A 27,196-nucleotide genomic window follows, 5' to 3' on the forward strand; every position below is an offset into this window, starting at 1 on the left:
CCCATGTCTTCCGGCACTACGGGGTGCCCGAGGACATTGTTTCTGATCGGGGTCCCCAGTTCACGTCCAGAGTTTGGAGGGCGTTCATGGAACGGTTGGGGGTCTCGGTCAGCCTGACCTCGGGTTTCCACCCCGAAAGTAATGGGCAGGTGGAGAGAGTGAACCAAGAGGTGGGTAGGTTTCTAAGGACGTATTGCCGGGACCGGCCCAGGGAGTGGACGAGATACGTCCCATGGGCAGAGGTAGCCCAAAACTCCCTACGTCACTCATCGACCAATATGTCACCGTTTCAGTGCGTGTTGGGCTACCAGCCGGTCCTGGCTCCATGGCACCAGAGCCAGACCGAGGCTCCTGCGGTGGAGGAGTGGGTGTAGCGCTCGAAGGACACTTGGAGAGCCGTCCAAGACGCACTCACTAAGGCGAGTGGACGGAAGAAGAAGAGCGCTGACCAGCACCGCAGTGAGACCCCTGTGTTTGCACCAGGGGATCGAGTCTGGCTCTCGGCTCGAAACCTACCCCTCCGCTTGCCCTGCCGGAAGCTGGGCCCGCAGTGTGTAGGGCCGTTTAAAGTCCTGAGGAGGATAAACGAGGTGTGTTACCGGTTACAACTTCCATCTTACTACCGTATTAACCCCTCGTTTCATGTGTCTCTCCTCAGGCCGGTGGTGGCTGGTCCCATGCAGGAAGGTGAGGTGCCGGAGGTCCCTCCACCCCCGCTGGACATTGGGGGGGTCCCCGGTGTATAAGATACGCGCCATTCTGGGCTCCAGACTTCGGGGGGGGGGGGGGGGGGGCCTACAGTACCTCATCGACTGGGAGGGGTACGGCGCGGAGGAGAGGTGCTGGGTACCTAGGAAGGACATTTTGGACCCCTCACTACTGAGGGAATTCCACCGCCTTCATGGGGATCGCCCTGCGCCTCGTACTCCGGGTCGCCCTCGAGGCCGGTGGCGGCGCGCCAGGAGGGGGGTACTGTCACGAATCCCACCGAAGGTGGCTCCCCTGCCTGCTCGGGCGGCGCTCGGAGGTCGTCGAGCGCCTGTTTAGCCCGCCCAGGTTTAGCCCGCCCAGGTTTAGCCCGCCCAGCCTGTTTAGCCCGCCCAGGTTTGTGCGGGATTATTTTCGTCAGTGTTTTTTGTTGTTGGATGTGCTGGCGATCTACTTGTATTATTTTATATGCGTACTGTCGACCCGTTGTAATTGGGCACTTCGCATTTCACACCGGTTGTGTTGGTGTCGACCGTTTTTGTATTTAAGGAATAAATAAATCTTTTCCTTACCTCTGCTCTCTGCGCCTGACTCCTACCACCACTCCTAGCATTCGCTGACACTATATATATATATATATATATATATATATATATATATATATATATATGTCTTTTTTGTCTCTCTGCCCCCCACCCCTCTCTCTCTTTTCTCCATATCTAATTTGGGAGTAAAATTCCACAGCAGCAGAATGTGTAACACGGATAGAGGAAACCTCATAACCTCCTGGGAATGTGGTGATTTAAGTAGGAAGGGAATCATTAACAGCATGTAAGAGACCCTGGAGGTTATGGGGTTCGAGGGTGGAGATCCCACTTACGCAATGTCAACACACACACGCACACACACACGGTCAAGGACAGCTACTCCTCTCACCTGATGATGTCTTTGTGTCCATTGCGAGCGGCCAGGTGAAGGGGTGTGTTGGAGGAGGCAGAGTCTAGACCGTCTAGCCCCTCCCCCTCCAACAGAGCTACCACCATGTTACTGCTCAATAACAACTGAGCCACCTGAGAGAGAGAGAATGAGGGAGAGAGAGAGAGAGAGAGACAGACAGAGTGAGACAAAGAGAGACAGAGCGAGACAGAAAGACACAGAGAGAGAGAAAGGGAGAGAGAGAGAGACAAAGAGAGAGAGAAGGGTATAGAGATATAGAAAATGTGAAGCATAAAGGAGCAAAAGAGAGAGATGAAAGTATGGAGAAAGAAAGATAAGCTTAGTATCAGTGAAAGTCAAAATGGACACCTTTCATTTGTGTATTCCAGTGGTGGAAAAAGTACCCAATTGCCATACAATAACTAAAGTAAAAGTGAAAGTCACCCAGTAATATAAGAGTACATATAACTGCTAATAAACTCAGCAAAAAAAGAAATGTCCCTTTTTCAGGACCCTGTCTTTCAAAGATAATTAGTAAAAATCCAAATAACTTCACAGATCTTCATTGTAAAGGTTTTAAACACTGTTTCCCATGCTTTTATAATGAACCATAAACCATTTCCCATGCCTTTCTACTGACTCTACTGAAAAACACAAAAAGAAAGATGCCCAGGGTCCCTTCTCATCTGCGTGAACGTGCCTTAGGCATGCTGCAAGGAGGCAGATGTGGACAGGGCAATAAATTGCAATGTCCGTACTGTGAGACACCTAAGACAGCGATACAGGGAGACAGGACGGATAGCTGATCGTCCTCGCAGTGGCAGACCATGTGTAACAACACCTGTACAGGATCGGTACAGTGAAGAGCCCGGATCTCAATCCCATTGAGCACGTCTCGGGACCTGTTGGATCGGAGGGTGAGGGCTAGGGCCATTCCCCCCAGAAATGTCCGGGAACTTGCAGGTGCCTTGGTGGAAGAGTGGGGTAGCATCTCACAGCAAGAACTGGCAAATCTGGTGCAGTCCATGAGGAGGAGATGCACTGCAGTACTTAATGCAGCTGGTGGCCACACCAGATACTGACTGTTACTTTTGACCCCCCCCTTTGTTCAGGGACACATTATTCCATTTCTGTTAGTCACATGTTTTTTTTCCAAGATGGCGTAGCAGTTCAGACGTCCTGTCGTGTCCCGTGTATATATATATATATATATATTTACATATTTTTTTCTTCACTTATCTTTTTACATTTTTTTTTTATTCTAAATACTCAACCTCAAAGCACTCTCCTGCAACCCGCCTCATCAATAAAAAAAAAAAAAGAAAGTATTATTTACCTCATCTGAATTCCACGACAGAAGCTAGCCAGAGGTTAGCCTTTTTCACTGGCTAACGTTGAAGTTCAGCTAGCTACGGTTAGCTGTCCTCAGCTATCCATTAGCTCGAAAAGCTATCGGCAGTTTTTGTACAGCGCGACTCAGACCAGAGCATATCGGACCTATTCTCTCTCCTTTCCTCGATTTCTACCGCAGGCTCTGGACATTTACACCTGGATCTTGCAGCTAACTAGCTGCTACCTGAGTGACTATTGGCAACGTCGGTCACGGAATTAACACACACTATTACGGAGCTAGCTAGCTAGCCAGCTGAAAAGTTCCGTCAGCCACTCGTGGGCTATTCCTGAGCTAGCCAGCTGAAGTGTCTCCTGGGCTACAACTCACCTATCCTGACCCGTTTTACTGCCGATGCGGAGCCCCATTGGGTCTTCACGACTGGATCACCGACGTTATCTGCCCGAGGGAGTTGTCCAACTGGCCCCTCCGTCGCGACGTAACCTGATCGCCCATCTGCGGCCAGCTAATCGTTAGCTGTCTTTTCGGCTGCGATCTGAATAGGTCTGTCGGACACTTTTCTTGGGCCACTATAACTAACTATTTTGCCAACTTGGACAGGTCCCCCCTTCCACACGGAACCCCACTAACCCACAGACGGAAACGCACGAGGCGGCTATAAACAGACCTCCCTCCCATCTTCCACCAGCTTGCTACCTATGGCCCGGCTAGCTGTCTGAATCTCACTGGACCCTCTGATCACTCGGCCAAGCATGCCTCTCCTTAATGTCAATATGCCTTGTCCATTGCTGTTCTGGTTAGTGTTTATCGGCTTATTTCACTGTAGAGCCTCTAGCCCTGCTCATTATACCTTATCCAACCTCTCAGTTCCTCCACCCACACATGCTATGACATCTTCTGGTTTCAATGATGTTTCTAGAGACAATATCTCTCTCATAATCACTAAATGCCTAGGTTTACCTCCTCTGTACTCACATCCCACCATACCTTTGTCTGTACATTATACCTTGAAGCTATTTTATCGCCCCCAGATACCTGCTCCTTTTTCTCTCTATTCTGGACGTCACAGACGACCAATTCTTATAGCTTTTAGCCGTACCCTCATACTTATTCTTCTCTGCTCCGCTGGGGATGTAGAGGTGAATCCAGGCCCTGCAGTGCCTGGCTCCACACCTACTCCCCAGGCGCTCTCTTTTGATGACTTCTGTAACCGTAATAGCCTTGGTTTCATGCATGTTAACATTAGAAGCCTCCTCCCTAAGTTTGTTTTATTCACTGCTTTAGCACACTCTGCCAACCCGGATGTCCTAGCTGTGTCTGAATCTTGGCTTAGGAAGTCCACCAAAAACTGTGAAATCTTCATCCCTAACTACAACGTTTTCAGACAAGATAGAACGACCAAAGGGGGCGGTGTTGCAATCTACTGCAGAGATAGCTTGCAGAGTTCTGTCCTGCTATCCAGGTCTGTACCCAAACAATTTGAACTTCTACTTTTAAAAATCCACCTCTCCAAAAACAAGTCTCTCACCGTTGCCGCCTGCTATAGACCCCCCTCGGCCCCTAGCTGTGCTCTGGACACCATATGTGAACTGATTGCCCCCCATCTATCTTCAGAGCTCGTGCTACTAGGCGACCTAAACTGGGACATGCTTAACACCCCAGCCATTCTACAATCCAAGCTTGATGCCCTCAATCTCACACAAATTATTAATGAACCCACCAGGTACAACCCCAAAGCCGCAAACACTGGCACCCTCATAGATATCATCCTAACCAATGTGCCCTCTAATTACACCTCTGCTGTTTTCAACCAAGATCTCAGCGATCACTGCCTCATTGCCTGCACCCGTAATGGGTCAGCGGTCAAACGACCTCCACTCATCACTGTCAAACGCTCCCTGAAACATTTCAACGAGCAAGCCTTTCTAATCGACCTGGCCCTGGTATCCTGGAAGGATATTGACCTCATCCCGTCAGTAGAGGATGCCTGGTTATTTTTTTTAAATGCCTTCCTCTCCATCTTAAATAAGCATGCCCCTTTCAAGAAATTTAGAACCAGGAACAGATATAGCCCTTGGTTCTCCCCAGACCTGACTGCCCTTAACCAACACAAAAATATCCTGTGGCGTTCTGCATTAGCATCGAACTGCCCCCGCGATATGCAACTTTTTAGGGAAGTTAGAAACCAATACACACAGGCAGTTAGAAACGCCAAGGCTAGCTTTTTCAAACAGAAATTTGCTTCGTGCAACTCCAACTCTAAAAAGTTCTGGGACATTGTAAAGTCCATGGACAATAAGAACACCTCCTCCCAACTGCCCACTGCACTGAGGATAGGAAACTCTGTCACCACCGATAAGCCCACTATAATTGAGAATTTCAATAAGCATTTTTCTACGGCTGGCCATGCTTTCCACCTAACTACCCCTACTGCATTCAACAGCACTGCACCCCCCACAGCTACTCGCCCAAGCCTCCCCCATTTCTCCTTCTCCCAAATCCATTCAGCTGATGTTCTGAAAGAGCTGCAAAATCTGGACCCCTACAAATCAGCTGGGCTTGACAATCTGGACCCTTTCTTTCTAAAATTATCTGCCGAAATTATTGCAACCCCTATTACTAGCCTGTTCAACCTCTCTTTCGTGTCGTCTGAGATTCCCATAGATTGGAAAGCAGCTGCTGTCATCCCCCTCTTCAAAGGAGGTGACACTCTTGACCCAAATTGCTACAGACCTATATCCATCCTACCCTGCCTTTCTAAGGTCTTCGAAAGCCAAGTCAACAAACAGATTACCGACTATTTCGAATCCCACCGCACCCTCTCCGCTATGCAATCTGGTTTCAGAGCTGGTCATGGGTGCACCTCAGCCACGCTCAAGGTCCTAAACGACATCGTAACCGACATCGATAGGAAACAATACTGTGCTGCCGTATTCATTGACCTGGCCAAAGCTTTTGACTCTGTTAATCACCACATCCTCATCGGCAGACTTAGTAGCCTTGGTTTCTCAAACGATTGCGTCGCCTGGTTCACCAACTACTTCTCTGACAGAGTTCAGTGTGTCAAATCGGAGGGCCTACTGTCTGGACCTCTGGCAGTCTCTATGGGGGTACCACAGGGTTCAATTCTTGGGCCAACTCTTTTCTCTGTATACATAAATGATGTCGCTCTTGCTGCTGGTGAATCTCTGATCCACCTCTACGCAGACGACACCATTCTGTATACTTCTGGCCCTTCTTTGGACACTGTGTTAACAACCCTCCAGACGAGCTTCAATGCCATTCAACTCTCCTTCCGTGGTCTCCAACTGCTCCTAAACACAAGTAAAACTAAATGCATGCTCTTCAACCGATCGCTGCCTGCACCTGCCCGCCCATCCAGCATAACTTCTCTGGACGGTTCTAACTTAGAATTTGTGGACAACTACAAATACCTAGGTGTCTGGTTAGACTGTAAACTCTCCTTCCAGACTCACATCAATCATCTCCAATCCAAAGTGAAATCTAGAATTGGCTTCCTATTTCGCAACAAAGCATCCTTCACTCATGCTGCCAAACATACCCTCGTAAAACTGACCATCCTACCAATCCTCGACTTCGGCGATGTCATTTACAAAATAGCCTCCAATACCCTACTCAACAAGCTGGATGCAGTCTATCACAGTGCCATCCGTTTTGTCACCAAAGCCCCATATACAACCCACCACTGCGACCTGTATGCTCTCGTTGGCTGGCCTTCACTTCATAATCGTCGCCAAACACATTGGCTCCAGGTCATCTACAAGACCCTGCTAGGTAAAGTCCCCCCTTATCTCCGCTCACTGGTCACCATAGCAGCACCCACCTGCAGCACGCGCTCCAGCAGGTATATCTCTCTGGTCACCCCTAAAGCCAACTCCTCCTTTGGTCGTCTCTCCTTCCAGTTCTCAGCTGCCAATGACTGGAACGAACTACAAAAATCTCTAAAACTGGAAACACTTATCTCCCTCACTAGCTTTAAGCACCAGCTGTCAGAGCAGCTCACAGATCTCTGCACCTGTACATAGCCCATCTTTAATTTAGCCCAAACTACTACCTCTTCCCCTACTGTATTTATTTATTTTGCTCCTTTGCACCATATTATTTATATTTTAACTTTTAACTTTCTTCAAACTACAAATCTACCATTCCAGTGTTTTTCTTGCCATACTTTATTTACTTTGCCACCATGGCATTTTTTTGCCTTTACCTCCCTTATCTCACATCATTTGCTCACATTGTATATAGTCTTATTTTTTTCTACTGCATCATTGATTGTATGTTGTTTTACTCCATGTGTAACTCTGTGTTTTTGTATGTTGTCGAACTGCTTTGCTTTATCTTGGCCAGGTCGCAATTGTAAATGAGAACTTGTTCTCAACTTGCCTACCTGGTTAAATAAAGGTGAAATAAAATAAAATAAATAAAACATGTCTGTGGAACTTGTTCAGTTTGTCTCAGTTGTTGAATCTTGTTATGTTCATACAAATATTTACACATGTTAAGTTTGCTGAAAATAAACGCAGTTGACAGTGAGAGGACGTTTCTTTTTTTGCTGAGTTTATATACTTAAGTATCAAAAGTAAAAGTATAAATCATTTCACATTCTTTATATTCCTTGTTATTTAAATTTACGGATAGCGAGGGGCACATTCCAACACTCAGATCAGAGGCAATAGGGATGACCAGGGATGTTCTCTTGATAAGTGTGTGAATTAGACCATTTTCCTGTTCTGCTAAGCATTCGAAATGTAACGAGTACTTTTGGGTGTCAGGGAAAATGTATGGAGTAAAAAGTACATTATTTTCTTTAGGAATGTAGTGAAGTAAAAGTTGTCAAAAATATAATTAGTAAAGTAAAGTACAGATACCCCCCAAAAAACGACTTAAGTAGTACTTTAAAATATTTTTACTAAATACTTTACACCACTTGTGTATTCCATACATGTACATTTTATGGGGACACCTAAGTGCACATAAAACCTGCCTAGCAACTGTCCCTGCGCTGGGTGTCTAAAGATACCCCTAGTACCGTAACAAAGACGCTTACTGAGAGGGGGAGAAGGAGAGGGAAAGGGGGAAAAGAGAGAGACTACAGTAATAAAGACCTTAACTGACTCAGCGTTACAGCCTAAAGCCTGTTGTTATGCTATTCACAGGGCCAGAAGATTACTGACGTGTCTGTCTGTCTTGCGTGTGTGAATTCAACTTTGGCTAAATCTAAAAAACAGGCACAGCTATACATTTCATGACAACTGTGACAGAGAAACATACTGCACTGCAAAATCTCTCTCACTCGTGTGTGTGTGTGTGTGTGTGTACGCCTGTGTGCATGCATCGGTGTGTGTGTGTTTGTGCGAGAGAGTGTGTATGTGCGTGCGTGTATGCGCGTTTGTGTGTGCCTGTCCGGGGAGCAGAACTGAAACCCATTTCCCTTTAGCTGAAACAGGCTTATTTTAGCTGCTAGTTCATTTTAGCTGGTAATTCATCTAAGCTATGTAAGATGTTTGACATAGGCCTACCCCCTCTATCCATCACACACCCTCTGTGAGACATGGACAAACATACACACACACTATCACCACTTACACTGGCCTTTGATCATTGTAATGTCTATGGGTTGTGCGTGTTAAGTGTGGGTTAAACGGAGGTATTGTGGCATATATAATCTACAGTTTTTCCTCAATCGCGTACACAAATGTTTTGGAACAATATTTTCAATTTTCAAAACAGAGTTCACAAGACACAGAAGTCTGTGGCCTTTTGCAAAACAAAATGCGTTTTCAAAATGTAGTTGCCTTCTCAAATAAATACATTCATCAAAACTATATTATACCGTCATAACAGATTCATCAAAAGAATACAACTGCCTGCCAAAAGATTAACGCAACCTTTTAAATCTACTTTTACCCAGTAGATCAATACATTTTCTTAGCGGTCACCAAATCATGATGATCAAAATTGGAAGTACATCTATCCAAAGCTGCAGAATTATGGGAAATGACTCTCCTTTTTTGCATATCTTGCTAAACAAATTTCATACACATCCAATCAAATATTATTCCAATAAAAAAATAAGCACATTGTGTGCAGGGTTCATTAATCACAATCCAATTCCATGTATTCAATACAAAGGCTGGTTTGCTCATTGTTTTGTAGACATTCCATTGGCACAAGGAAACACTATCCACAATAGAAATAAGGAAAGGTGAATACAATGGAGGAACACAACTGACATGAATGTAAAGGCCTCAATCCACACCAAAGCAAAGCTCTGTAATGGAATGTTGAAGATGATGACTTAGGAGTAAACCGAAGTTACATAGAAGAAACCAATTTTATTCTCTGCATGTCCGGACAATTGTAAAGAATCAGAACAATTAGACGATCCCCATTGCCTAGAGATCTTTCCTGGCTACCCCTACCCCGGTCAACAGCTCTGCACCCCCCACATCAACTTGCCAAAGCCTCCCTCATTTCTCCTTCACCCAAATCCAGACAGCTGATGTTCTGAAAGAGCTGCAATATCTGGACCCCTACAAATCAGCTGGGCTAGACAATTTGGACCCTCTCTTTCTAAAATTATCCAACACAATTGTTGCAACCCCTATTACTAGCCTGTTCAACTTCTCTTTCGTATCGTCTGAGATCCCTAAAGATTGGAAAGCTGCCGCGGTCATCCCCTCTTCAAAGGGGGTGACACTCTAGAACTAAACTGTTACAGACCTATATCTATCCTACCCTGCCTTCCTAAAGTCTTCGAAAGCCAAGTTAACAAACAGATCACCGACCATTTCGAATCCCACCGTACCTTCTCCGCTATGCAATATGGTTTCCGAGCTGGTCATGGGTGCACCTCAGCCACGCTCAAGGTCCTAAACGATATCATAACCACCATCGATAAAAGACAATACTGTGCAGCCATATTCATCGACCTGGCCAAGGCTTTCGACTCTGTCAATCAGCGCATTCTTATTGGCAGACTCAGCAACCTTGGTTCCTCAAATGACTGCCTCGCCTGGTTCACCAACTACTTCTCAGACAGAGTTCAGTGTGTCAAATTGGAGGGCCTGTTGTCCGGACCTCTGGCAGTCTCTATGGGGGTGCCACGGGGTTCAATTCTCGGGCTGACTCTTTTCTCTGTATACATCAATGGTGTTGGTGATTCTCTGCTCCACCTCTATGCAGACGACACCATTCTGTATACATCTGGCCCTTCTTTGGACACTGTGTTAACAAACCTCCAGACGAGCTTCAACGCCATACAACACCACTTCCGTGGCCTCCAACTGCTCTTAAATGCAAGCAAAACTAAATACATGCTCTTCAAACGATCACTGACCGCACCCGACAGCCCGTCTAGCATCAATACTCTGGACGGTATTGATATAGAATATGTGGACAACTACAAATACCTAGATGTCTGGTTAGACTGTAAACTCTCCTTTTTCATTTACAAAATAGCCTCCAATACTCTACTCAGCAAATTGGATGTAGTCTATCACAGTGCCATCCATTTTGTCACCAAAGCCCCAAATACTACCTACCACTGTGACCTGTACGCTCTCGTTTGCTGGTCCTCACTTAATTTTCGTCGTCAAACCCACTGGCTCCAGGTCATCTTTAAGTCTTTGCTAGGTAAAGCCCCGCCTAATCTCAGCTCACTGGTCACCATCGCAGCACCCACACGCAGCACGTGCTCCAGCAGGTATATTTCACTGGTCACCCCCAAAGCCAATTCCTCCTTTGGTCGTCTTTCCTTCCAGTTCTCTGCTGCCAATGACTGGAACGAACTGCAAAAATATCTGAAGCTGGAGACTCATATCTCTCTCACTAGCTTTAAGCACCAGCTGTCAGAGCAGCTTACCGATCATTGCACCTGTACACAGCACATCTGTAGATAGCCCACCCAACTACCTCATCCCCATATAGTTTTATTTTTATTTTTCTCCTTTGCACCCCAGTATCTCTACTTCCACATTCATCTTCTGCACATCTATCACTCCAGTGTTTATTTGCTAAATTGTAATTATTTTGCCACTATGGCATATTTATTGCCTTACCTCCCTAATCTTACTACATTTGCACACACTGTATATAGACTTTTCTATTGTGTTATTGACTGTACGTTTGTTTATCCCATGTGTAACTCTGGGTTATTTGTGTCGCACTGCTTTGCTCTATCTTTGCCAGGTCGCAGTTGTAAATGAGAACTTGTTCTCAACTGGCCTACCTGGTGAAATAAAGGTAAAATAAAAATAGAAATAAATATAAAATAAATTGTACTTGGTATGATACTGATGGGATGCTTTAGAATTTCATGCAGTAGTATTTACTGATTGCCGGAAACAGTGAATACTACTGCACACATTTCTCTTCTGATGAAAATAATGTGTTAATATTCTATGAACAAAACACTTAACAGTGTATTTTGTAGTCACTGGTGACATTTGTATTTAATGTTTTGCAAAATGTGGTCTAAGATATGCAAGTCAGATACAAGGGCAAGAAAAGGATCTGAAGTTCTGTAAATGTATTTGAACATTTGATCATTGCTGTTCTGCTATAGATACGTTTCAACAGATCCAAAAAGTGCTTGTACGCGATTGAGAAAAACTGAAACTAACATATATGAAAATATGCCCTTTAGAGGAGGCTGGTGGGTGGAGATGTAGGAGGATGGGCTCATTGTAATAGCTGGAATGAAATGAATTGAACGGTATCAAACACATGGAAACCATGAGTTAGATGTGTTTGATACCTTTCCATACTATCCATTTCATCCATTGCAATGAGCCCGTCCTCCTGCATCTCTACCCACCAGCCTCCTCTGCCACACACACATATGCTTACCATAAAATACACAAACACACTCACTGACTCACCTTGAGTCTGCCAAACTCGCAAGCCAGGTCCAGAGGGGTCTTGTTGGCTTTGTTCAACAGACATGGATTAGACTGGTGCTGGAGTAACATCTCAGACTGATGGAGAGAGTGGGGAGGAGAGGGGGAGGGAGAAAGAGGAGGAGAGGGGGAGGGAGAGAGAGGAGAAAGGGGGGACAGAGAGGAGAAGGGGGATAGAGAGGAGAAAGGGGGGACAGAGAGGAGAGGGGGGTGGAGAGGACAGAGGGGGGACAGAGAGAGAGAGAAAGGAGATAAATAAACATAACATTCTGACATTTCATCACCACAGCAAGCAGAGCGAGGCATCAGGATCTTAGCTCAGGGCTAAAGCAGTAGTCCTAACAGGGCTTCCATTACTAGGGTCAATAAATTCCAGATTCCTCCAACCAGGACTTTTATAGAAAATTCCTGTAATTTTGCGACCCTATACATTACAGAGAAATACCTCTGGCTTTGTTAATGTTCCTGCTTTGTCCACACACAATACAATACCTCAGTAGTCTCCATGACCAGTTATGCTGCTGCATGTATGTTTGTGCGTTTCGTGTGTGTGCGCATGTGTGTGGGTGCGTGAACACACCTCTCAGGTAGACTCCCTACTTGTGTATTAAAGACACCCAATACACATTTTCCTCCTTCCTCCCATTAGTCTCAATATGTCACCCAGGGAACCCAGTGCTGACCTGATCATGTCATGTAGTTACTATAGAGCTCTGTAGGGTTGGCTGCCCTCTCCTTTCACTCACCCTGACACCTAACGTACGCAATCTGTGTCACGCTGTCACACCTGAAAACACTATATACACACTGATACTGAGTGATTGTGTGTGTGGTGAGGCCTCTTACCAGTGTGTAATCCTTCCAAATATCGAACCATGTCTCTGAGTTGATAAGGGTCAACTGTGTGTGTGTGTGTGTGTGTGTGTGTGTGTGTGTGTGTGTGTGTGTGTGTGTGTGTGTGTGTGTGTGTGTGTGTGTGTGTTCATGTGTGTGTACTCACCACCTGGTAGTGTCCATACTGTGCAGACAGGTGTAGAGGTATCTGTCCATCCTGTGACGGTGTGTTAACTGATGCTCCAGCTCTTAGTAGCAGCAACACAGAGTCAGCTTTACCCTGCCACGCTGCATAGTGGAGCGGCCGCATACCTAGAGAGAGAGACAGAGACCGAGAGACAGAGAGGGGGAAGTAGGGAGGGAGAGAGAGAGAGAAGTAGGAAGGGAAGGAGAGAGGAGATGGAAGAAGAGAGAGATAAAGAGTAAAAATAGTATAAGAGAGGGTTAGTTAGGAAAATATAGAGTTGAAAAGAGATAGACAGAGGGGACTCCCAACAAGAATCCCATGAAAGCTCATGAAGGAGCCAAACAATGTAAGGTGTAATCCAGGACTGGCTTTTGTTCTGTTTGCCAAAACAAGTGGCAGAGTGACCGCTCTGGAGTTTTTTTCGAATCCCAGATTGCCCCTTTAATGACTTGTGCTGTTGTATTACCTGTTTATAACTGTTCATAAGTGTTTATACCCACTTATAAGAGCTTATAACTTCTCACCATTGGTGTCTTTGATGTCCACAGTGGCTTGAGCCTCCAGTAATAGAGACAGCAGTTCAGTGGTGCCCGTTAGAGCTGCATGGTGTAACGCTGAAAACCTGGGGAAGAGAGAGAGGGAAGAGAGAGAGATAAAGAGAGGTGGGGGGGGGGGGGTAGAGAGAGAGAGAGACGGGGAGAGGGACAGAGAGAGAGAGAGAGATGGAGCATTAATATTGTTCCATCCACTCTGTTGTTACTACTACAGTAATTGTCTAGGAATATTCTGGAAGCATGTGCAGCCTCCATACTCCATACAGACTCTATATATCCAGTACTGTCCAACAGTGCCTGGTGTAAGGAGTCCTTCCCCTCTTAGGTAGTTGTGGAGGTTTTCCAGGGTGAAATGAGTCTGCCATAGTCTGGACAGAGAGGCTATAAATCTACCTGATGACTTTACAGGAGGTGAGCCTTCATCAGAACACACTAGCAGACGATGGCAGGACGGTGTGTGTGCGTGTGTGTTTGTTTGTGTGTGTGTGTGTGTCAGGGGCAGTATATCCCCCGAGGGACAAATTAAATGCATAAATTTGGGCCCTTCATTCCTGAAGAGCAGGGTGTTCTAGACAACAGTCGACTGTTGAATTACTGCCAGCCATGGAACACAGACACCTCCACTGTTCCAGCTCCAACCTGAAACCAAGGACCTGTGTCCAAACATAGCCATCTATACAGGGTACAAACTCTGACCAAGCTGCGTACCAAATGGCAACCTATTCCCTATGTGGGCCCTGGTCAAAAGTAGTGCTCTATTCAGGTAATAAGGTGTCATTTAAGATGCAACCCAAGAACCACAACATACCTATTAATTTAGTATCAATAAGCTGGGGGGGAAATGTATTTGGGATAATAGTACTTCAACTCAAGTATGGGAGAGTACTATGAAATGTGCTTGTGCATAGGTATGTGTGTGTGTTAGGAGACTGGGTTCAGTGCTGGTTCACTGAATACCTGGAGTATCAAGGACAGTAATACAGCCTCGCTCAGAGCTGTCCTTCCAAAATACATGCCATTAGAAGACGCTTTTATGCAAAGAGATTTACAGTCATGCATTTTACTTACGGATGGTCCCGGGAATCGAACCCACTTTCCTGGCATTGCAAGCGCCATGCTCTGCCAACTGAGCTACAGAAGACCACGCACAGAAGCTATGATTGTTTCATAACCACTTAAAAAACGATATTCTGTGAATCTGTGACGATGGTTGGGAATGGGATCCAGTCATATAAGGTCTGAGTGTGTAAGATGGCATCCTATTCCCCTAAGGGTCCTGGTGAAAAATAGGACCCTACATAGGGAATAGGGTACCATTTGGGATGAAGCCTGAGTGTGTGTATCAGTATCTGACTGCTGATTTCCAGACTGGAAGGCTCAATGTTTTGACCTGCCTGGTACTTAGTCAGATACACATCCATCCAGCTATCCAACTATGTCTCATCTGTCTGTTTTCACTCCTTTATTTATTTCTTTACAACCTTGTGTATCTCTCACTCCAACATTCACTTTTACTTGAGTCCTTTTCTATTAAGGTATCTTTACATTAACTCAAGTATGACAATTGGGTACTTTTCCACCACTGGAATACACAAATGAAATGTGTCCATTTTGACTTTCACTGATACTAAGCTTATATCTGTCTGTTTTATGTCTCTCTTTCTCCATCCTTCCATCTCTCTCTTTGCCTCCTTAACACCTCTCTCTCTTTGCCTCCTTAACACCTCTCTCTCTCCCTCCCTCTCTCCCTCCCTCCCTCCCTCCCTCCCTCCCTCCCTCCCTCTCTCTCTCTCCCTCTCTCCCTCCCTCTCCCTCCCTCTCTCCCTCCCTCCCTCCCTCCCTCCCTCTCTCTCCCTCCCTCCCTCCCTCCCTCCCTCCCTCCACCTCTGCTGACTGAGTGTTGACTCATGATGACTGGTCACTGTTAGCTCACCTCTCACTTCTTCCTTTCAGTCCCTCAGCACCACTATCATATATCACATCTCCCTCTCTCTTAAACAAATACACACCCACACACAGTCTGGTCTGTCTGTGTACAGGTGTGACTGGGTGGTGAGTAAATCTACATTGACACAAGATACCGATTAAATAACCGACCACAGACCACACCAGGCATGTACTTTCAATAGTCACATTAGCGATAATGACCATGTCAATCAAACTAAATGTTATTGAGTGAGTCTTGCTCTACAAACATTGATTGCATTCCTCTGAGCAAACAAAGTGTTCAGAGAGGAAAAACCGCAAGTCCATCTAACCGACTCACGCACCTCAGTAAACAAAGACTAATGCTTGCTAGGCTTGGGCGGTATGCCGTATACTGGGGTATTTTGAAGTATACGCCAGGTCATGTTATCCCCAGCTCAGGGTTCCAGCTATACATTTGGTTTGTTAACTTGCTAGCTAAGTGGCTAAAAAAAAAAAATCAAGTGGCAAAAAAAGAGAAGAAAATAGCGCCCCTTGTGTGCACTGTCGGTAATACTGAATACCCTGGTATGGTACAGGAACGGTATAAAAGTTATGAAAATCTGGATACCACCCAACCCTAACGAACGCACACACTGATGTCTTACCCATCTGAGTCCTGATAGTTGATGTTCAGCCTCTTTGTGGAACTCAGCAACTCTGAAAAACAAAAGGAGGGAGGGAGGGAGGGAGGGAAGGAAGGACGGGGAGGGAAGAACATGATAAGGACATATGTCTTTTCAACAGAATGCCTTAGTGAGCTTCCATCATGGAAAGGTCTCTGCGCACATTTCTCTTTTTTCTCCATCACTCGTTCCTGAAATAACAAGTCAGAATCATTGGAGGATGCTCCCCAAACTCTTTCTCTCTCTCTTCGATTCCATATGATATTATGACAAAAATTTGCCAGCTGACAAATGAAATCTCAGTAATTCCCTATGAAAATGAAACACACCAATTCAACCTTCTTACTTGGCTTTTAGTCTGGCTCCAGATCTGTTGCTGAAGCAAACTCCTCTCTGGCGTTTTTATCTGCTACAATTCCAAACAAATATAAAGTAAAATCCTAAATTATTGGTGCCCTTGATAAAGATGAACAAAAAAGACTGTATGAAATAAATAATACAAATACTGAGCTATATTGTATGCACATAAAATGTGGATTATACAGTGACCTCCAAAAGTATAGCGACAGTGACACATCTGTATTTGAAATTATACAATGACTATGAGGTTAAAGTGCAGACTGTCAGCTTTAATCTGAGGCTATTTTCATTCATGAACTGTTTAGAAATTACAGCACTTTTTGGACATAGTCCCCCATTTTAGGGTAGTTTAGTATTTGGTCCCATATTCCTAGCACGCAATCTTGAATGCATTTGGATGCATTTACAAATGGATGCATTTGCTGTTTGTTTTGGTTTTGTTTCAGATTATTTTGTGCCCAATAGAAATGAATGGTAAATCATGTAGTGTCATTTTGGAGTCGCTTTTATTGTAAATAAGAATAGAGCATGTTTCTAAACACTCCTACATTAATGTGGATGCTACCATGATTACGGATAGTCCTGAATTACTCGTAAATAATGATGAGTGAGAAAGTTAAAGATGCACCAATATCATACCCACCCAAAAATGCTAACCTCCCATTTTAATGTAATGGTGAGAGGTTAGCATGTCTTGGGGGTATAATATTTGTGCGTCTGTAACTTTCTCACTCAAGAAGAATGCATATGCTGAGTGCACAAAACATTAAGAACACCTTCCTAATATTGAGTCACACCCCCCTTTTGCACTCAGAACAGCCTCAATTCGTTGGGGCATGGACTCTACAAGGTGTTGAAAACGTTCCACAGGGATGTTGGCCCATGTTGACTCCAATGCTTCCCACAGTTGTGTCCAATTGGCTGGATGTCATTTGGGTGGTGGACCATTCTTGATACACATGGGAAACGGTTGAGCGTGGGGGTGGGGTGTCTACGAAGCTAACATATCGAATTGTTTTAAGATGGTCAGACCATGGAACACTTGGATATTTGATTTTGAATTTTACGACCCCTTTAGGCATCAAAAAATATACCCACGCTCAACCGTTTCCCATGTGTATCAAGAATGGTCCACCACCCAAATGACATCCATCCAACTTGACACAACTGTGAGAAGCATTGGAGTCAACATGGGCCAACATCCCTGTGGAACGTTTTCAACACCTTGTAGAGTCCATGCCCCAACGAATTGAGACTGTTCTGAGGGCAAAAGGGGGGTGTGCATTGAATAACACATTCATAAATGGCAACCAATACAGTAAAACATTTTATCATGAGGAATAAGATTTTGAAGTGTCTGTCCTATATTTAGGAGATAAAAGAAAGCTCAGGAAATATATATATTTTTTCAGCCGAATCCCGTGACACTTGTGGGGAGTCGTAGAGCAAAACAGAGAACAACATTGTGTTCGTGAGAGTCTCCCCTTCATAATAGTTTGTAGGCCAAACCGTTCGGACGCTACAGATGTTTTGTAAAATGACCGATTTTCGGGATGATCTAACAAACACCTCTGTAACTCCACATAGGCAGATGTGGATTGAGCCCATGGAAAAAAACTGATTTCTCTAGCTTAAATTGAAGGATTTTTATGGAGATTATTTTATTATGTTACTTAGATTGACTCACGGGTGTGTCAATAGACTCTTAAGGATTAACCTGTCTCCTCCCCTTCATCTACACTGATTAAAGTGGATTTTACAAGTAACATCAATAAGGGATCATAGCTTTCAACTGGCCAGTCTATGCCATGGAAAGTGCAGGTGTTTTTAATATTTTGTACACTCAGTGTATAGCAGTGGTCACCAAGCTATTCTGAGTCAAGATCACTTTCTGAGTCAAAATGCAAGCTGAGATCTACAGCTCAGATTTTTTTAAACATGACTTAAAAAAAGTAAGCGTGTGCAACATTAACCGATTAAAAACAGTTCTGTATCAATGAGGTTTGTGCAGTAGGCTATAGGCCCAACACATTGTAACGTGACTATGCATGAATTGCACTGCCAATGTTGTTATTCTCAGACCATTTAGAAATTATATTATATGCATGTTCATTAATTGTTTACGGTTCATTGAACAAGCATGGGAAACAGTGTATAAACCCTTTACAATGAAGATCTGTGAAGTTATTTGGATTTTTACGAATTATCTTTGAAAGACAGGGTCCTGAAAAAGGGCTCTTTCTTTTTTTGCTGAGTTTATTACTTGTGAGGCACAGCTGAGTGAGCATAATATTTTTTTATTCCATTTTTCCTGGACTAATGGCCTGCATCTGATGGTCAGTCTGAGGGCAGGGAGGGAGCAGTAGTGTGGCTGCTTCTCACCAGACTCACCGTCCCTCCTAAACTTACCCATAAAAACAGCAGCTCTTTGCTGTATTCATTGAGTCTCTCTAGTCATGGCTTTAAAAGTCTTGAAATCTCACAGTATCACCTTTGCTGTGCGTTCGAGGCTTCTTTTTCCAGTCTATGGCTCGAGGAAACTGTGCAAACAGGATGATCTGAGCTATCTTATTGGCCAGCGTTAGGCCTATAGGTGCTACGGCTGCTGAATCAAGTGCCCCTACAACCAACAGCACGAAGCGATTCAAATAGGAAAGCGAGGCTTTACCGTTGTTTTTTTTTTTACAAAAATGTTTGGTGATCAACTAGAAATCGAGATTGACCGTTTGGTGACCGTTGGTGTATAGCCTAGTGGTCTTTGACGTTATGGGGCTGTTTCTTTCTGGAAATATTCTGTTTGGAGGAATGGTTTAATATCCCTCCCAATGTGTTCTCAAATCTCATAAAACATTTTAGAAAAAGGCTCAGCGCAGGAGGAGTATTAGCCCTAGTATTGAAAACAGGGTTTCCAATCATTTTGACACCTATCTTGTTGAGAAGTTTTGTTATTACTTGTTAAACAAAATCTCTTTAGCTGAGAAATTGTATTAGTATAACATAATATAATGTAAAAAAAAAATAAAATGGAGCATACAATATAGCTCAGTATTTGTATTATTTCTTTTATACAGTCTTTTCCCCTCATCTTTATCAAGGGTGCCAATCATTTGGGATGTGACTGTACATACGAATAGTCAGAGGAACTGATTGGCTAAAGCCCATACAGATCTTTGACCAGGCTGACTGTCCTAATAGTTGACTTACCCCACAGACACATTGCCACTTGCCCCATAACCTTGTCTACAGGTATTGGGTGCAAGTGTCTGGTGAACGACAGTACTTGCCCCATGCCTTCTCCTCTCAGTCTTCCTTTAGCCAATCATTTTAGTCACGTTATCCGTATTCCTCCATTCCAGTCCCACCTCTGCTGTCCTACACCCAGTCCTACTTTCTACCCCCCAGCTCCAGTTCCAGGGTCGTTTGCAGGCTCTCCCACCTCGTCTGAAGCCTCTCTCTCTCTCTGGGCATAGACTTCTCTGCTAGCCCTGCTCTCAGACCCCAGCTCCAGCCTCACTGAGCCCAAACCCAGCCTTATGTTCGGCAGGGACCATTCTGCCTGGCCCACTGGCCTCTCTGTCTTCCTCACTGGACCATGCACAAGAATGCGCACGCACACACATCACAGTGTGAATCTGTCCCCCAGTAGAGTGGGAGAAGTAGTGAACAGTAGAATAGATTGATTGTTAGAAAAACTCTGTTAGCATTGGTTTCAATCATTGAAACAGAGAACTTCTATTCTATTCCATCTGAATACTAACCAAATTCCTCCTCCATATGACTCACCCTGTCAATGTGGCTACTGTCTCACCAACTGCTATAGGACGACCCATAATACTAAACCCAACCAAAGGTTATCATATTTTCTTAACGGCAGTATGAATGAGGTGTGTCATATAAGCCAGCCATTCATGTATGATGATTTCATGCTTCTACAGCGACAGGATAGTTCAAATGTAGGGCAGTGTTCCACTCACACTTTATCTGGACCAAATCTAAAGGCCAGACAAGACAATGTGTTAACACACACACACACACACACACACACACACGCACACACACGCACACACACACACACACACACATTAGGGATGGGGTCAATTTAAAAGTTAGGGTCAATTCTGAACTGAGTAGTGAATTGCTCTTTATTTCCAATTACATTTTTTAAACATCATTTAATTTGGCCACATCCCACAGGAAGCAGAATTTGAATTTAATTTGAATTAAAGGATGTTGAATTTATTTAAATTAAATTAAAAAGGCTTATTGTCACGTCCTGACCAGTAAAAGGGTTATTTGTTATTGTAGTTTGGTCAGGGCGTGGCAGAGGGTATTTTGTTTATGTGGTTCGGGGTGGTGATTTATTTAGTAGGGTGTTGGTTTAGTTAGTTCCGGGTTTTTGGGGTTATGTTCTATGTTTGTATTTCTATGTGGTCTCTAGTCTTTTGTATTTCTATGTCTAGTTTATTGGGGTTGGACTCTCAATTGGAGGCAGGTGTTTTCTAGTTGCCTCTGATTGAGAGTCCTATATATGGGTATGTGTTTGGTTAAGTGTTTGTGGGAGATTGTTCTTGGATTGCTGTGTTGCCTTCAAGACTGTTATTTTGTCGTTCATCGGTTTGTTATTTTTGTATACGTGTTTGTTTGGTTTTTCCCTTCTTTTCCCGTCAATAAAGAAGATGAGTATACATATCCCTGCTGCATTTTGGTCTCTCCTTTACGACAACTGTGACAATTATTTATTTAACACATGCAGTGGTGTAAAGTACTTAAGTAGTACTTTAAAGTATTTTTACTTAAGTCATTTTTTGGGGGTATCTGTACTTTACTAATTATATTTTTGACAACTTTTACTTTTAATTCACAACATTCCCAAAGAAAATAATATACTTTTTACTCCTTACATTTTCCCTGACAGCGAAAATCACTTGTTACATTTTGAATGCTTCGCAGGACAGATAATAGTCCAATTCACACACTTATCAACAGAACCTCCCTGGTCATCCCTACTGCCTCTGATCTGGCTGACTCACTAAACCTAAATGCATCGTTCGTAAATGATGTCTGGCTGTTGGAGTGTGCCCATGACTACCCGTAAATAAAAAAATAAAAAATAAAATTGTGCCGTCTGGTTTAGAGGTTGACCGATTATGATTTTTCAACGCCGATACCGATAATTGGAGGTCCCAAAAAAAGCCGATACCGCTTAATCGGCCGATTAATTTATATATATATATAAAAAAGAAAGCGGCCTATTAATCGTGTGTGTGTGTGTGTGTATGTATATATATATATATATATATATATATATATACATACATACACACACACTCATATACACACACACACACACTATATACACACACAGTTGAAGTCGGAAGTTTATATACTGTCACGACTTCTACCGAAGTCGATGCCCCTCCTTGTTCGAGTGGTGCTCGGCGGTCAACGTCACCGGTCTTCTAGCCATCACTGATCCATTTTTCATTATCCATTGGTTTTGTCTTGTTTTCACACACACCTGTTTCCAATCCCATTCATTACCTGTTGTGTATTTAACCCTCTGTTTCCCCTCAAGTCCTTGTCTGAGATTGTTTGAATGTTATTTTGTGTCGTGTATTTTGTAGTAGTGAGCTACGGGTATTGTTGCCCATGTTATTTTATGTACATTTTGGTTTTGGAGTTCGTTGTTTGTTTATTTTATTAAAACAACTCCAGTGATACCAAGTTGGTTTCTCCTGCGCCTGACTTCCCTGCCATCTACACACACGGCAAAGACATATACACCTTAGCCAAATACATTTAAACTCAGTTTTTCACAATTCCTGACATTTAATCCTAGTAAAATTCCCTGTTTTAGGTCAGTTAGGATCACCACTTTATTTTAAGAATGTGAAATGTCAGAATAATAGTAGAGAATGATTTATTTCAGCTTTTATTTCTTTCATCACATTCACAGTGGGTCAGAAGTTTACATACACTCAATTAGTATTTGGTAGCATTGCCTTTAAATTGTTTAACTTGGGTCAAACGTTTCGGGTAGCCTTCCACAAGCTTCCCACAATACGTTGGCCGAATTTTGGCCCATTCCTCCTGACAGAGCTGGTGTAACTGAGTCAGGTTTTGTAGGCCTCCTTGCTCGCACACACTTTTTCAGTTCTGCCAATACATTTTCTAAAGGCTTGAGGTCAGGGCTTTGTGATGGCCACTCCAATACCTTGACGTTGTCTTTCAGCCATTTTGCCACAACTTTGGAAGTATGCTTGGGGTCATTGTCCATTTGGAAGACGCATTTGCGACCAAGCTTTAACCTCTTACATCTAGATGTTCCGCTAGCGGAACGTCTGCTCCAATATCCAATGATGGGCGTGGCGCGAAATTCCTCTAAAATCCGAAAACTTCCATTTTTCAAACATATGACTATTTTACAGCTATTTAAAGACAAGACTCTCGTTAATCTAACCACACTGTCCGATTTCAAAAAGGCTTTACAGCGAAAGCAAAACATTAGATTATGTCAGCAGAGTACCCAGCCAGAAATAATCAGACACCCATTTTTCAAGCTAGCATATGTCACAAAAACCCAAATCACAGCTAAATGCAGCACTAACCTTTGATGATCTTCATCAGATGACACACCTAGGACATTATGTTATACAATACATGCATGTCTGTTCAATCAAGTTCATATTTATATCAAAAAACAGCTTTTTACATTAGCATGTGACGTTCAGAACTAGCATACCCCCCGCAAACTTCCGGGGAATTGACTAACAATTTACTAAATTACTCACGATAAACGTTCACAAAAAGCATAACAATTATTTTAAGAATTATAGATACAGAACTCCTCTATGCACTCGATATGTCCGATTTTAAAATAGCTTTTCGGATGAAGCACATTTTGCAATATTCTAAGTACATAGCCCAGCCATCACGGGCTAGCTATTTAGACACCCACCCAGTTTAGCCTTCACCAAAATCACATTTCCTATAAGAAAAATGGTCTTACCTTTCCTGTTCTTCGTCAGAATGCACTCCCAGGACTTCTACTTCAATAACAAATGTAGGTTTGGTCCCAAATAATCCATCGTTATGTTCCATCAGCGACGTTTTGTTCGTGCGTTCTAGACACTATCAGAATGGTAAATCACGGTCCCGCGCATGGCGCATAACGTGACAAAAAATGTCTAAATATTCCATTACCGTACTTCGAAGCATGTCAACCGCTGTTTAAAATCAATTTTTATGCAATTTATCTCGTAGAAAAGCGATAATATTCCGACCGGGAATCTGCGTGTCTGTAAACTGAGGGAAAAACAGAAAGACGGGGGCGGACAGTGCACGCGCCTAAGTCTTTTGTCTGCTGATAGACCACTTAGCAAAAGCTCTCGTGTGTTTCAGCCAGGGCTTTGAATTACGTCATTCCTGTTTTTCCCGGGCTCTGAGAGCCCATTGGAAATGTGGGAAGTGTCACGTAACAGCAGAGATCCCTTGTAATAGATAGAGAGAATCAACAAGGGGAAGAAATGGTCAGACAGGGTACTTCCTGAACAGAACCTTCTCAGGTTTTGGCCTGCCAAATGAGTTCTGTTATACTCACAGACACCATTCAAACAGTTTTAGAAACTTGAGTGTTTTCTATCCAAAGCTAATATGCATATTCTAGTTTCTGGGCAGGACTAATAATCAGATTAAATCGGGTATGTTTTTTATCCAGCCGTGAAAATACTGCCCCCTAGCCATAAGAGGTTAACTTCCTGACTTATGTCTTGATATGTTGCTTCAATATATCCACATAATTTTCCTCCCTCATGATACCATCTATTTTGTGAAGTGCACCAGTCCCTCCTGCAGCAAAGCACCCCCACAACATGATGCTGCCACCCCCGTGCTTCACGGTTGGGATGGTGTTCTTTGGCTTGCAAGCCTCCCCCTTATTCCTCCAAACATAACGATGGTCATTATGGCCAAACAGTTCTATTTTTGTTTCATCAGACCAGAGGATATTTCTCCAAAATGTACCATCTATCCCCATGTGCAGTTGAAAACCGTAGTCTGGCTTTTTTATGGCGGTTTTGGAGCAGTGGCTTCTTCCTTGCTGAGTGGCCTTTCAGGTTATGTCGATATAGGACTCGTTGTACTGTGGATATAGATACTTTTGTACCTGTTTCCTCCAGCATCTTCACAAGGTCCTTTGTTGTTCTGGGATTGATTTGCACTTTTCATACCAAAGTACGTTCATCTCTAGGAGACAGAACGTGTCTCCTTCCTGAGCGGTATGATGGCTGCGTGGTCCCATGGTGTTTATACTTGCGTACTATTGTTTGTACAGATGAACGTGGTACCTTCAGGCGTTTGGAAATTTCTCCCAAGGATGAACCAGACCAGAGGACTGTAACGCCCTGGCCATAGAGAGGGGTTTTTTGTTCTTTATTTTGGTTAGGCCAGGGTGTTACATTGGGTGGGCGTTCTATGTTCTTTTTCTAGGTTTTTTGTATTTCTTTGTTTTGGGCCGTGTGTGGCTCCCAATCAGGCACAGCTGAAGTTCGTTGTTGTTGATTGGGAGTCACACATAAGGAGCATGTTTTTCCTTTGGGTTTTGTGGGGGATTGTTTTCTGTGGTGTTCATTTTGGGACCAGACATGACTGTTTGCTGTCGTTTCTTTTCGTGTTTTGTATAGAGTGTTTATGTTCATTAAACTCTTTAATAATGAATACACATCCTCCGCTGCACCTTGGTCTAATTCTAACGACAGGCGTTACAAGGACTACATAAATCAGGACTTGGCTGATTTCTTTTGATTTTCCCATTATGTCAAGAAAAGAGGCACTGAGTTTGAAGGTAGGCCTTGAAATACATCCACAGGTACACCTCCAATTGACTCAAATGATGTCAATTAGCCTATCAGAAGCTTATAAAGCCATGACATCATTTTCTGGAATCTTTCAAGCTGTTTAAAGGCACAGTCAACTTAGTGTATGTAAACTTCTGACCCACTGGAATTGTGATACAGTGAAGTATAAGTGAAATAATCTGTCTGTAAACAATTGTTGGAAAAATTACTTGTGTCATGCACAAAGTAGATGTCCTAACCGACTTGCCAAAACTATAGTTTGTTAACAAGAAATTTGTGGAGTGGTTGAAAAAACGAGTTTTAATGACTCCAACCTAAGTGTATGTAAACTTCCGACTTCAACTGTATATATTTGTAATAATGACAATAACAACAATACTGAATGAACACTTTTATTTTAACTTAATATAATGCATAAATAAAATCTATTTAGTCTCAAATAAATAATGAAACATGCTCAATTTGGTTTAAATAATGCAAAAACACAGTGTTAGAGAAGAAAGTAAAAGTGCAATATGTGCCATGTAAAGTTCCTTGCTCAGAACATGAGAACATATGAAAGCTGGTAGGTTCAATATTCCCAGTTCTTCAATATTCCCAGTTAAGTTTTAGGTTGTAGTTATTATAGGAATTATGACGCGTCGACTATTTCTCTCTATACCATTTGTATTTCATATACCTTTGACTATTGGATGTTCTAATAGGCACTTTAGTATTGCCAGCCTAATCTCAGGAGTCGATAAGATTGAAGTCATAAACAGAGCTGTGATCAAGCATTGCTAAGAGCTGCTGGCAAACTCAGTAAAGTGCTGTTTGAATGAATGCTTACGAGCCCGCTGCCGCCTACCAGACTGCTCTATCAAATCATAGACTTAATTATAATATAATAAACACAGAAAGACGAACCGTTGGTCATTAATATGGTCAAATCTGGAAACAATCATTTCGGAAATAAAACGTTTATTCTTTCAGTGAAATACGGAACCGTTCCATATTTTATCGAACGGGTGGCATCCATAAGTCTAACTATTGCTGTTACATTGCACAACCTTCAATGATATGTCATAATTATGTCAAATTCTGGCAAATTAGTTCGCAATGAGCCAGGCGGCCCAAACCTTTGCATATACCCTAACTCTGCGTGCAATGCAGGCAAGAGAAGTGACACAATTTCCCTAGTTAATATTGCCTGCTAACATGAATCTCTTTTAACTAAATATGCAGGTTTAAAAAAATATACTTATGTGTATTGATTTTAAGAAAGGCATTGATGTTTATGGTTAGGCACATTCGTGCAATGATTGTGCTTTTTTCACAAATGCGTTTTTGTTAAATCATCCCCCGTTTGGCGAAGTAGGGTGTGATTAGATGATACATTTACAGGCACCACACTGATTATATGCAATGCAGAACAAGCTAGTTAACCTAGTAATATCATCAACCATGTGTAGTTAACTAGTGATTATGTGAAGATTGATTGTTTTTTATAAGATAAGTTTAATGCTAGCTAGCAACTTACCTTGGTTCCTTGCTGCACTCGCGTAACAGGTGGTCAGCCTGCTGTGCAGTCTCCTCGTGGAGTGCAATGTAATTGGCCATAATCGGTGTCCAAAAATGATGATTAACGATTGTTATGAAAACTTGAAATCAGCCCTAATTATAATCGGTCGACCTCTAGTCTGGTTTACTAAATATAAGGAATTTTTAAGTATTCATACTTTTACTTTTGATACATAAGTATATTTAAAACCAAATACTTTTAGACTTTAACTCAAGTGGTAATTTACTGTGTGACTTTCACATTTTCTTGAGCCATTTTCTATTAAGGTATCTTTACTTTTACTCAAGTATGACAATTGGGTACTTTTTCCACCACTGTACACATCATATGGTTTAAAA

The 27,196-nt window shown here is 43.1% G+C and overlaps 1 protein-coding gene across 4 annotated transcripts in view; it reads right to left on the reverse strand.

Moving 5' to 3' along the window:
• The window catches only part of LOC115153489 (caskin-2), a 94,749-nt gene that overhangs the window by 27,909 nt on the left and 39,644 nt on the right, over positions 1-27,196 (reverse strand). For 3 of the 4 annotated variants that reach the window (XM_029698976.1, XM_029698979.1, XM_029698978.1), the window contains 5 exons: positions 16,065-16,116; positions 13,462-13,559; positions 12,917-13,062; positions 11,899-11,994; positions 1,645-1,778 (listed from right to left, as the gene is read on the reverse strand). In XM_029698976.1, coding sequence (XP_029554836.1) covers positions 1,645-1,778; positions 11,899-11,994; positions 12,917-13,062; positions 13,462-13,559; positions 16,065-16,116 — 526 coding nt within the window. Of the gene's footprint in view, positions 1-1,644; positions 1,779-11,898; positions 11,995-12,916; positions 13,063-13,461; positions 13,560-16,064; positions 16,117-19,646; positions 20,084-27,196 lie in introns of those variants that run through there. The other variant, XM_029698977.1, reaches the window with a different exon arrangement.

Source organism: Salmo trutta, chromosome 18 (assembly GCF_901001165.1).
Source record: "Salmo trutta chromosome 18, fSalTru1.1, whole genome shotgun sequence".
Taxonomy (NCBI): domain Eukaryota; kingdom Metazoa; phylum Chordata; class Actinopteri; order Salmoniformes; family Salmonidae; genus Salmo; species Salmo trutta.